Source organism: Natrix helvetica (assembly GCF_964273705.1).
Source record: "Natrix helvetica genome assembly, chromosome: 6".
In the NCBI taxonomy this organism is placed as follows: Eukaryota; Metazoa; Chordata; class Lepidosauria; order Squamata; family Natricidae; genus Natrix; species Natrix helvetica.
This window is the reverse complement of record NC_138553.1, coordinates 45,590,769-45,604,437: the sequence shown is the minus strand read 5'-3', so window position 1 is coordinate 45,604,437 and position 13,669 is coordinate 45,590,769. Positions and strand designations below refer to the sequence as shown.

General features: G+C 36.7%; 1 protein-coding gene across 1 annotated transcript in view; it reads left to right on the top strand.

The window, feature by feature from the left end:
- Positions 1-12,841, top strand: part of TRHDE (thyrotropin releasing hormone degrading enzyme) — a 295,375-nt gene extending 282,534 nt beyond the window's left edge. Inside the window, exons 16-19 of the mRNA XM_081957923.1 lie at positions 7,603-7,770; positions 8,569-8,709; positions 9,246-9,327; positions 11,435-12,841. Of these exons, the coding sequence (XP_081814049.1) occupies positions 7,603-7,770; positions 8,569-8,709; positions 9,246-9,327; positions 11,435-11,578 (535 nt within the window). The 3' untranslated portion in view covers positions 11,579-12,841. The remainder of the gene's footprint in view (positions 1-7,602; positions 7,771-8,568; positions 8,710-9,245; positions 9,328-11,434) is intronic.
- The last annotated feature ends 828 nt before the right edge of the window (positions 12,842-13,669 follow it).

Sequence of the window (13,669 nt, the reverse complement as noted above, 5' to 3'; positions counted from 1 at the left end):
TATAACTAAATCTGCAGGGAAAGGTAAATAATGTGAAGAGGTAAAACAATGGAAGTCCTGAGACTGCATCTATTTGCTGTAACAAATGATTATAGTAATGGAAGTAGCAAACAAAACTCCCTGGTGACTGAAAAGAAAGAAAGACAAAGGATACCATAACGATGTATCCATATGGCAGAACACAAATGAACAAGGTGAGAACACAAAGATAATGGTCTGAAAAGGAAAACTGTAACTATACACTTCTCTATAACTTTTTTTGAAAATACAAGAATGCATAGGATACAATATGGTCTGTGTGCAAAGAATTATCCACTAACAATAGAGAAAAATTCTTTCCCTTAAGTTCTCAACATTGCCATCGATATATGCAAGGTAAGTAAGTTAAATATTGTTTTGTACTGAATATATTTTAGTACTTCTTTATATGATACAGGAGTTCAGTTGCATGATCTTTGGTCTTTTCATATGAAATTTTCTGTAATTTTGTTTGTATAGCATAGATTGCCTCTATTATTCTCTTTAGGCTTCTTGGGAAGGGTTGTGTTCTGTGTAATTCAGATAATCAAAGAAGACTTTTTCTGTTTACAGGTTATTTTACAATTAGGTAATATGCATAACAGTGGGATTGTGGTCATGAATAATGTTTCAATAGGACCGGTTCAATAATTATTCTGTGGACAAGGTTGTAATGGACATTTGTAATCATTGCAGCATATTACTTTTCCTCCTCTGTGCATCACGATAGCTGTACAATGATAAAACAAACAATCACATATAAGGAAATGGAAGGACACTGTATATAATTCAAGTAATCTTCTTCTTTTACATATTAATTTGATGTTGGCAGGAGGTTTAGAAGTAGACCTAAGCATTCAAATACAAATTAGAAATTGTTTCAATTTCATTGAACTTCTTTAACCTTTGCAGTGCATCTGTTCTGAATGAAAAGCTGTTTTAAAATCCACTAGTTTTTGAAAAATTCCTTCTAAAGGTAAATTCATTTTATCCTTACTCTAGTTTTTATAAACTAAAAAAACAATAAATAGTTTTTTAATGCACACTATAATTGCAAGGTCTCACAAATACAAATGTAATATTATGAGGGGGTATTGAGAAAAAATTGGAATAGGAATGAAGTATTTTCAAGGATATCTGAAGGAATGTTCTTTGTTTCATTATCAAAATTACTGCTTCATTTAGTTATGGTATCATTTAAGTCTGTGATCAGCGTGCGTACACACATACACACACACACACACACACACACACACACACGCACCAAAAACCCAGCTTGAAAGTAGAACACAAGATAGCAGTATGTTCCCATCACTGAATTTGTTCAGGTAAAGCCTAGACTGCCACCTGTCACCTAAGGTTTGATTTGCACTTCTGCAAAGAGCAGGCTATTGTACTTGATAGTCTAAATCAGTCTAAATCCCAAATATTTTCTTTCATTACCCAAGCCACCTATTAGAAAGTCATATTGAACTTCAAAGACGGGTCATAAATCCCTTTCTTCAGCACTGTGTCACCTCAATTGGTTGCTGAACTAATGATCATAATTCAAGGACCTGTATTATAAGAATATCATTGATCTTTATGTCATTTCAACAAAATACCATTGATAATTTCATTGGTTTTCATCTTGTAAGAATACTGTAATGGAATGTGTGGATGACCTTAGGGGATGAGGGAAAGAGATTCTGCCCAAGGAATGATCAGATAAGAGAGGGAAGAGCTCCCCATGGCTTAACAATCAGAGAAAGAAATTTAGGAAGTGACCAGAAAGTTAAAAGTGGTAGAGGAACAGCTAGAACCCACCAAATCTTCTATTGGTTTCAATTTAGGTTCCCTTTTTTAAAAAAAAGAGTCAATAAATTAGCATGTCAACTAATTAACTATTGAATCAACTACAAATTTAAATATCACTTCTCTCCTTTAAAAAATGTTTACTGTGGTGACAACCATAAATAATTTTGGGAGTCAATCTTGCTTTTTTATACAGTGGGGCAAAAAAGTATTTAGTCAGCCACCAATTGTGGAAGTTCTCCCACTTAAAAAGATGAGAGAGGCCTGTAATTGGCATCATAGGTAGACCTCAACTATGAGAGACAAAATGAGAAAACAAATCCAGACAATCACATTGGCCTGGTCCCTTTGCAGAGAAACAGCCCCAAAGCATGATGTTGCCACCCCCATGCTTCACAGTAGGTATGGTGTTCTTTGGATGCAACTCAGCATTCTCTCTCCTCCAAACACGACGAGTTGTGTTGCTACCAAACAGTTCTATTTTGGTTTCATCTGACCATATGACATTCTCCCAATCCTCTTCTGGATCATCCAAATGCTCTCTAACAAACTTCAGATGAGCCTGGACATGTACTGGCTTAAGCAGGGGGATATGTCTGGCACTGCAGGATCTGAGTCCCTAGCGAGCGTAGTGTGTTACTGATGGTAGCCTTTGTTACGTTGGTCCCAGCTCTCTGCAGGTCATTCACTAGGTCCCCCTGTGTGGTCCTGGGATTTTTGCTCACCGTTCTTGTGATCATTTTGACCCCACGGGGTGAGATCTTGCATGGAGCCCCAGATAGAGGGAGATTATCAGTGGTCTTGTATGTCTTCCATTTTCTAATTATTGCTCCCACAGTTGATTTGTTCACACCACGCTGCTTGCCTATTGCAGATTCAGTCTTCCCAGCCTGGTGCAGGTCTACAATTTTGTTTCTGGTGTCCTTCGACAGCTCTTTGTCTTCACCATAGTGGAGTTTGGAGTGTGACTGTTTGAGGTTGTGAACAGGTGTCTTTTATACTGATAACAAGTTCAAACAGGTGCCATTGATACAGGTAATGAGTGTAGGACAGAGGAGCCTCTTAAAGAAGAAGGTACAGGTCTGTGAGAGCCAGGAATCTTGCTTGTTCGTAGGTGACCAAATACTTATTTTCCACCATAATTTGCAAATAAATTCTTTCCAAATCAGCCAATGTGATTGTCTGGATTTGTTTTCTCATTTTGTCTCTCATAGTTGAGGTCTACCTATGATGCCAATTACAGGCCTCTCTCATCTTTTTAAGTGGGAGAACTTGCACAATTGGTGGCTGACTAAATACTTTTTTGCCGCACTGTACCTATTCCAAATCCCCAATCTGGCATACATAATACAGTGATAAAATCCTGTTTCTCAAAGTCATACATAATACATACAATACATACATACATACATACATACATACATACATACATACATACATATAATACATACATACCCGTGTTTACCCCAAAATGAGGGTCTTATTTTCTTTTAGGGGATGTTTTTTTTTTACCCCATGTCCGGGGGCCCGGTTCTTCTGCTTGATCGCAGCAGGGCAGGAGACCACGCAGCATACCAATGCCACCACTGCAAAGTGGGGGATGGAGCTGCCCCACGTGCCCTGAACTGGCTTACCTCATGGTGCTGCTGCCAGGCCACCCATGTCCTGATGAGTGCCTCACCTCACGTCAACGGCTTCAGGAACCCCATCCAGCAGACCCACCTAACCACCAGACTACTTCTGCTTGCTTGCGGCCACAACAGAGCAGGAGACCAAGCAACGCACCAGTGCCACGGCCATGAGGCGAGGTGGGAGTGGGTGGAGCTGCTCCACATGCCCTGCACCAGCTTACTTCAGGGCCCTTGCAGACAGCTATCCATGCCCCAACATTGGTCTCGCCTCACGGCTGCAGCACCACCACAATGCATTCAGCCTCCTGCTCCATTGTGGCCATGAGCAACCAGAAGAAATGCTGGACATGACTGCTATTGCTACTGCCACGAGGTAATGTCAAGGCATGGATGGTCTGGTTTGGGGGGGGGCTCTGAAATAAGGCCAGTGAGGGGCGCATGGGGTGGCTCCACCCCCTGCCTCACCTTGTGGTCACAGCACCATGAGAAACCAGATGGAATTGGCAGCTGGCTGGCTGCGCAGGCTCTTAAGTAGGGCTTATTTTGGAGGTAGGCTTATATTATATGAAGATGTAAAAACATGCTAGGTCTTATTTTCAGAGAAACAGGGTACACACATGTACACACCCACACACACAGTGAATGGATGGGTAAGTAAAAAGAAAGGGTAAAAGCAAAAGTTAAAAGACAGACTCGGGAGTAGAAAGGGAAAGGAAAAGAAGGAAAAATAGGGAGAATAACTTCAGTTTTCTTTGGTACAGATACAAATATAAAATAGATTAACATCTTACTCTAAAATCAACCATAATAACCATAATCATTCATATAAGAGCATTATAGTTCATGAAACAATTATGCTATTTAGGGACATCAAGAAAAATAAGCTTGGACTATACTCTTAAAATTAACTGGACATCTGATTAATTTTCTTTCTTAAAGGTTTTCATAAAGAGTTTGAAGCATATAAATAAATCAAAGAACAGCCTAAACTGCATCTAATTACATTTTAAGAAATTAGAACACTATTTGCCTAGCAGATAAATAATTAAGGGGCTATTTTATAAATGCATTTCCATTTGTTGAAACCTAAAAGAACAAGCCTGTACTAATTAATTATAACTTAAAAGATTATTTCTTAGCACTTTGTAAAACTGCATTATAAATCATTGGGAAAATAGATTTCACTGCAAGAGCATAGTTTGATTTTATTATTCTATCTATTTTTAACATTTTCTACAAGTATTTAATTTTTAATCAGCAGCCACATTTCCAACAAATTCTATTTTTTTTACTATGGTTCTTAAGTAAGATAAATAAGGTCAAGCAAATCGTACCACTGTTCAAATAGAATTATTTCAAATCATGATTTTAGAAGTTAATAATTGTGAAGTATTCATCATAGTTTTAAAAAAGTGAATGAAAGTAAATAGAAGGATTGTAACATAACAAATACTTTAATTGAGTAGCATTAAAGCTTAAATCACACTGCTCAGAAAGAATTCTCAATGTATTCATAATGAGCTTGCAGCCAGATAAACATATAGAGCAGGGGTGTCCAAACTTGGGAACTTTAAGACTTCAACTCCCAGAATTCCCCAGCCAGCATGGGAGTTGAAGTCCACAAGTCTTAAAGTTCCCAAGTTTGGACACCCCTGATATAGAGTAATCCTTTCATATGGCTGTCCAGGAGGACATAGATTACGGCAAACATTCTCTTCACTGGCACTGAATTTGCTATGGGAAAAATTAATTTAGATTTTGGATGAGTCCCTAAACTTTTTCAGCCTAGAACTGTACATCCGTTGGGTACAAAAGCTTATCATTGGTCCATGACACCAGAGAAATTATTTAGAATGAATGAAGATCCTGAAATGTATGTTGGAAATATGAACATGCTTTACATGTGCGTTCTTGGTGAACAGTGAACAACACAAAAGTGTTGAATTCAAATATACAGTTAGATACAGATGATTTTAAAGATCAATAATCAATTGAAACCAGAAATTTTCTTTCTAGGTTAATTTTTAGTGGGAGGCTGATAGGTATGCATGTTTACAGAGATTTAAAGAGATTTTCATGAGAAGGTAGCTCAGAATGGGCTATTTCATTGTGCCCTGCTCCCTCTGTTCCTGGAATTCAATACCCTGCACAAAGTTTTAAACTTCATGGGGCATTGCTCTATCCCTGATTGCCTAATTGGTTCTGGGAAAAATAGTAGTCATAGCAGCTCAGGCACAGAATTCACTGAATTCAGGAGCAGTAAAGGCAAATGGAAGTAGTATCAGAGTGGTAGCTTCTACAATGTGACTTGGGCAGAGCTACAGACCACAGAGGTTGGAAGTGTTGATTTATGGGATCCTTCCAATGGACTGTTCATTGGTGGGCCCAGTTCTCTTGGATGGACCTAGCACGGGTCTTCAGCTTGACAGCAGATATTAATTGGAAGCCATTGTGGAGTTCATCCTACCAGTGAAAAAAAGTTCATCTTGGGTGCCACCTCTTCTCAATAGTAGGAACCTTCAGTTCTTTACCCATACCTTGCATCTGGACTATTGCAATGCATTCTGTATGAGGCTGTCCTAAAAGACCATCTGAAAACTAAAGCTGATTAAAATGCAGTGGCAAAAGCTGTAACAAGAATTCTCAACGAAACCCATGTATCATTATTGCTTCATGAGCTACATTGCTTCATGAGCCTCCAATTGATTTTTCAATGAAGTTGAAAGTTCTGGTCATCAGCTATAAAACCCTTCATGTTATACAGTTGGGTTATGTGTGGGGCCACTTGTTTCGAATTTTTCTATCTGCCCATTATGTTCAGGCAGTTATTCTACTGTACCTGTGGTAAGTGAGGTATTTTCTATTAATAAAAGAGAATATTTGTTGTTCAGGGTTGAATGAGGAGTTCTTTGTGCTCTCTGAGCATGGTTGTTTTCTTGCAGACATTTCATTACTAGTCATCATCAATGCTAGTCCTTTTGTACACTTGCTAAAATAAGCATAGTGCAATCCTGATTTCTTTTAGGAAGACTTTGTCAGCCAAGAATATATTTGTCTATTGTTGTGGGCAGCTAAAAATGATTTGATAATCATCTGATCAAGATTCTTGACAAATCAGATTTGACACAGATACTGTGGTTGCCAGTTGATCTCTAGGCCTTACTCAAAGGATTTATTTAAAAACTTTATGTAATTTAGGACAAATTATTGCAAGACCACCTATTTATGTATAATTCATCTCAGACTCAAAAAAGTCAAATTCTGAAGGTACTGATACAAATTTGCTTAACATCAAAACATTTGTGCCCATGGAAAAAATTGTCATTAAAGGTTTGAACCTTATAATAATTCAACATTGTGCCTTATTTTGGCCGTTCTTCAAGTTTTAGAGCCTTAATATTTTTGGCATTGTTTTAATATTCCTTTAGAATATTTAATGGCTTTAGCATTGTAAATGTTTATCTTTATTCTTGTAAGCCATCCCAAACTGTTGCAACCATCAGAAATAAATATAGAGACATACCTTCATTATAGAGATTGGTTAACAGTAAATAATAGCTATTCCTTTCCATCATAAGAAAAATTGAAAAATGAGTAGTCATAATTATCCTGACGCATTAGCTGAGACAGATCTTGTTTTCCTACTCTCTGTGGGAAGAGAAAATGAAAATAGGTAAGTTTTGTCAGGTTAGGCTGCTTGGCCTTCTCAACTACTTTAGACATTTCGTAATGAAGACATTCAGTTGTGGTCATCATGTATTTAATATATTTTATTTGAAAAGTAAATCTGCCTTTTCATAGGCCAGTCCAAATCTTATCATAGTTCATATCTCCTTCCTATCCTGTCAAGGCTGCTAGCCATTTCATAAAGGTACAAAAATTGAGTATTAAATTTTCACTTATACAGATAATAGTTTGAGGACAGAATTTTACTCAGAATATTCCCACCCTAGAAATTACATGCCATACTTTCTCTCCATACTAGTCTGTATTTATTCTTTTCCTTTTTAAAAACACTACACTTGAGAGATGGCACTCCAGCATAACATATAGATTGTCTTCATCTTCAGGAAAACTACAGAACTATAACTTGTGTGTTATGCCTCATGAAAATACTACAAATACAATATTGCTGTGGTTTTTATATGATCTTTTGAAGAATTCCACCAAATGTGAGAGACATCGTCTACTGCACAGGAGTTTCACTGATGGATGAAGATGTATGGGAATTCATCTGGATGAAATTCCACTCAACTACAGCAGTATCAGAGAAGAAAATATTATTAGAAGCTTTAACCTGTAGTGATGACAGAAATTTGTTAAACAGGTATGCTCATTTACTCTATATTTCCTGATTTTTTCAAACTCAGTTTTGTATCAGTAGAAGTAATAGCATTTGTGGTCTGAATATTGTCCCAAATATTAAATGTTCCTAGCTTATGCAAGTCCTTTTTAAAGTGTTTATAGTTACTCATTTTCTCCTGAAGAAGTTACAAAAAATATCTATGGAGATTTTCAGTCAACCAGATCATGCTTTGTCCCAAAGGTGCTTTTTCAGGAAGCAACTGAATTTTCTTGTTTTCTTGAAGATGTTTCCTTCTCATCCAAGAAGCTTCTTCAGCTCTGACTGGATGGTGGGGAATAGAAGGATTTATATTCCTTGCAGATAGTTGAAATATAAATCCTTCCATTCCCCACCATCCAATCAAAGCTGAAGAAACTTCTTAGATGAGAAGCGAAACGTCTTCTAAGAAAAATCAAGAAAGTCCAGTTGCCTTATGAAAAAGATTTGCGGTAAAGTTTTTAATACTGTATATGCTGAGCATTTATTCCAATTCATTTGCTCTATATTAACTTGAGCATTATTTTAGAAAAATATAACCTCAGAGTAGTATTCATGAAGCATATAATAAATTAATTTTAATTTTTAGCAAATATCTGCCAAGTAGATTTAGCTTATTTTCTGTATTTTACAAACAAATATTGAAAGTGCCACATTGGTTTTCAATTAGCATCTAGCAATGTCTGACCTTTGTTGGAGATCCCAAGATGTTGAATGGCATGATGCTGAAATATTTATGTTAGTAAAAGCTAAACATTTTCCCCCTTTCTCCTATTATTCAAGGCTTCTTAATCTGTCTCTTAATTCTGAAGTTGTCCTGGATCAGGATGCAATTGATGTCATAATCCATGTAGCTAGAAATCCACATGGAAGAGATCTTGCTTGGAAATTTTTTAGAGAAAAGTGGAAAATATTGAATGCAAGGTAAAATATTTTCATAAACTGTATGCTTCATGTTCCATATATTTAAACTTTACAATACCAATAATTTAAGGGTGTACATAGTTAAATAGCCATAAAAAGTGAGAAGAGTCTCCCTCTCTCTCTCTGTGTATTTCAAGAGTCACTTGATTCTTTGTTGCTGTAAAATGTTTAGATAAAACACCATGTAACTATATTTAATAATGGCCTTGATCTAACTTCCTGCAGTTTTACTCATGTATGGGATGGCTAATTTCACACTGCCCGAAATCTACTTTTCCTTATTTTTTGTGATGCAATATATAGAATTGAATTTTAATTTGAAGAAAAATATGACTATTTTTACTCCATTAATACAGCTTCAGTGCAATAAGATTGATATTGATCATATACCATAGGATGTAATATTTCCAGAGATTATGGAACAGAAACTGTAACTGGTTACACAATTGTAACAGTAATATAGTTTATAATATATGATTCAAAATCATTGTCACTCAGAATGCTCTTTATTTATATTTTTTATCTTTGTGATGAAGATACGGAGAAGCGTTATTTATGAATTCAAAACTGATAAGTGGAGTCACAGAATTTCTTAATTCAGAGAGTGAACTGAATGAGGTAAATATTATGCTAGTTCAGTACTTACAGTTATTTTTGTACTCTTTTTCACTTCATTCATTGTGTGCTACCTAAAAAAAAACCCAGGCTTACTCATTTTCCATATAGCATGATGTATTTCAGCTTCTATAAATGGGGAACTCATCAAATTTGCAGATGATACCAAGCTGGCAGGAATAGCCAACACTCCAGAAGATAGGCTTAAGATACAGAAGGATCTTGACAAACTTGAACATTGGGCACTATCTAATAAAATGAAATTCAATGGTGAAAAGAGTAAGGTTCTACATTTAGGCAACAAAAACGGAATGCACAGGTACAGTATAGGTGATACCTTACTCAGTAGTAGTAACTGTGAAAGGGATCTTGGAGTCCTAGTGGACAACCATTTAAATATGAGCCAGCAGTGTGCAGCAGCTGCCAAAAAAGCCAACACAGTTCTAGGCTGCATCAACAGAGGGATAGAATCAAGATCACGTGAAGTGTTAATACCACTTTATAATGCCTTGGTAAGGCCACACTTGGAATACTGCATTCAGTTCTGGTCGCCACGATGTAAAAAAGATGTGGAGACTCTAGAAAGAGTGCAGAGAAGAGCAACAAAGATGATTAGGGGACTGGAGACTAAAACATATGAAGAACGGTTGCAGGAACTGGGTATGTTTAGCTTAAGAGAAAGAAGGACTAGGGGAGACATGATAGCATTATTCCAATATCTCAGAGGTTGCCACAAAGAAGAGGGAGTCAAACTATTCTCCAAAGCACCTGAGGGTAGAACAAGAAGCAATGGGTGGAAACTAATCAAGGAGAGAAGCAACTTAGAACTGAGGAGAAATTTCCTGACAGTGAGAACAATTAATCAGTGGAACAGCTTGCCTCCAGAAGTTGTGAATGCCCCAACACTGGAAGTCTTTAAGAAGATGTTGGATAGCTATTTGTCTGAAACGGTATAGGGTTTCCTGCCTAGGCAGGGGGTTGGACTAGAAGACCTCCAAGGTCCCTTCCAACTCTACTATTGTATTGTATTGTATTGTATTATGTATTATCTGAATGCTGCATTCACATTTAAGGAAAATATAGTCTTTTTTATATTGAGAAAGAGACAGAAAGTGACAATCAAATTTCATTTTAACTGAGTTCAATGTAAACCTACTATTCATAGAATAATGTGAATTTAAAATATTAAATCCAAGAACATTAGGGTCTTTATAGTACTTGAACAGCTCCTCCAACACGTAAATGAATTCTTAATTATTTTATGATAAAATGTTTAAAAAGTTCATCAACCTAATTCACCCTAATTTAATATGTTTACCATATTTAATAAAGAAAAACTCTTCAGGGAAGAATGTAAATGTTGTAGCTTAATGTGAACTAAAATTACATTAGATGTGTTTCTATTTTTTCTATGGTTGGATGCACATGTAAGAATAATCAGTGGTCTACACCAGGGGTGTCCAAACTTGGGAACTTTAAGACTTGTGGACTTCAACTTCCAGAATTCCCCAGCCAGCCTGGCTGGGGAATTCTGGGAGTTGAAGTCCACAAGTCTTAAAGTTCCCAAGTTTGGACACCCCTGGTCTACACCATAAAGCAGATTTCTCAAACCTTTCTGGCTTTGCAGATTGGTGGTGGTGGGGAGGATGATTCCGCATGCGTGGTGGGCAAGCATGTGTGCAGCTCCATTTGCATGAGCGGCAGGCATGCTCACCTGCCGCTTGTGCAAATGGAGCGTGCTGCTCTCCTGCTTGCACAAGTGGGTATATGCATGTGTGCGTGCACCCAACACTTCTGCAGCCTGGTTCCAAAAGGCTCAAGGCCCGGTAGTGAGCTGGGGTCTGGGGTTTGGGGACCCCTGCCATAAAGCATCCAGATTGCAAGGGAGATAGAGGAAGTGATGTTAATATAACCAGGCATTGGGACATTAGTATTTTGCAACACCATTTCAGGCAGTTGCAGTTTGTTGCTTTATTATACTTTCAATCTGTAAAATATTGCAAGAATTTCAGTAGGAAACACAGAGCTTTTGTCCTTAGTTTGTAAATTATATGAACTTCATTTTTTTTCTTTAGATCTGTCTTAATTAACCATTACATTCTATTTCCAGCTAAAGAAATTTATAAAGAATTATGGGGAGAGATCTGCTGCCTCTTTCTCTCGAGCTGTGGAAACAGTGGAAGCGAATGTACGGTGGCAGATGATTTACAAAGAAGAATTATTTCAGTGGCTGAGAAAAACACTTGCACACTAATCTGTGTTTCTGGCAAAGACCTAGTACAAGTTTTGCAAGATGAGAAGCACAGTGGGAACTTTCAGAAAACTGACTAGAAATCCAGCAAAGACAAGCTCAAGTTGGAAGGACAATTAAACAGAGATATATTATATTTTTGCACCAAATTCCTCAGAACTGTTAAATGATTAGGGGCATACTGACAAAGAGGAATGGTCATGAATCCCATCCCTACTATTTCGTGGCCAAGAGTGATATTAAGTGGTGCATGTAAATGTTAATGTCAGTTTTGTTGGAGAAAACCCCTGAGAATATTTGTGCATGGTTTTATGGTTCCTGCCTGTATTTCAGCATGCTTACTTCAGATGTCCATGTTTCGTATGTGAATTTCTGTTGCATCAAAGATGGGCATTATGCAAAAGCACAAAGACTCTTATGACAATCAGTGATGTAACAACAAGGTAGGATGGAAAGAAAAACGTTAAAGATACAAATGAACAAGTGATAACTTCTCCCCTTTCCATGGTGCTGGCCTGTTTTACTTTTAAATTCTCTTTTAAGTTACTCTTTCAATGCTAATCCTTTTTTGAGTTGTAAACAGTAATATAAATTACAATCCAAAGATTCCTCTTTTTAAATCAAGGATACGTATGTATTTAGAGGCAGAATATTTTCACAATAAGGCATCATTAAAAAAATTAATTTATCCATTACTCACTGTCTGTTGATAGATTTACCTTCATTAGTTAGTTTACAACAGCTAGTTTGCATATTTGGTGGGATGGGGGGAATAAAAAAATAAGTCTTTTGCATTATGTCTTTTCAGCAAAAGTATTCATTAGATATTATATTGTTCTTTGATAGTTGCATATATGAGAGGAAAATAAAGTGAGAGAAAGAACAGAACAAAACCAGGGGAAAACTGGAAAACTGTAAAGTAAAAGAACTTCCTGGGTAATGTTTAAATTGTAAGAAACACCCATTCCCCACTACCATCCTTGTCAGTACGAACATCTTGTTTCTTCATAGATAGCCTGTTAAAATCCAATGAAATGGATGACATTTGAGCAATTGTTAAAGCACAAATTTGAAAAAAAATCCTTTGCATCTATTTCACTGTTTTTAAAAACTTAGTTAAGGCATTGAAATGCACAGGTACAGTATGTGTGGTACCTTGCTCAATAGTAGTAACTGTGAGAGGGATCTTAGAGTCCTAGTGGACAACCATTTAAATATGAGCCAGCAGTGTGCAGCAGCTGCCAAAAACACAATTCTAGGCTACATAAACAGGGATAGAATCAAGATCACGTGAAGTGTTAACACCACTTTATAATGCCTTGGTAAGGCCACACTTGGAATACTGCATTCAGTTTTGGTTGCCACGATGTAGAAAAGATGTGGAGACTCTAGAAAGAGTGCAGAGAAGAGCAACAAAGATGATTAGGGGACTGGAGACTAAAACATAGTGGAACAGCTTGCCTCCAGAAGTTGTGAATGCCCCAACACTGGAAGTCTTTAAGAAGATGTTGGATAGCCATTTGTCTGAAACGGTATAGGGTTTCCTGCCTAGGCAGGGGGTTGGACTAGAAGACTTCCAAGGTCCCTTCCAACTCTGCTATTGTATTGTATTGTATTTTCTAATGCAATTCACAATGCATCAATACGATTATTAAAAGTTATACCAATTTAATATAATGGCCTTATTAAAAGTAGCATGCACTCCATCAAGTTTTTTCCCTTATTTAGAATTTCTATAAAGATTTACCAAATAATAACTTAGCTGGAATGCAGCAGTTCTTTTAATTTATCATATTCTTCATCACAGGGAAGCGATATTCTTCAATATCTTTTAATGGAAGAAAATAACAAATTAATGACTATACCCTACAACATAGAAGTTTTTTCTTCTTTTTATTATGTTTACTTGTTTATGATCTTTGTGCTCCAACCCTAACTTAGAATTTTTTTAAAAAAAACCACTCATAATGGAAATGGGTAGTTATTTTATCTTGCAATTCATGTGGAAAAACAGTGTGACTCACGTAATAATAATTGCATTCTTTATTGTATTGCTCCTAGTAGCAGGGGGAAAAGAAACAAATTTAAAGAATT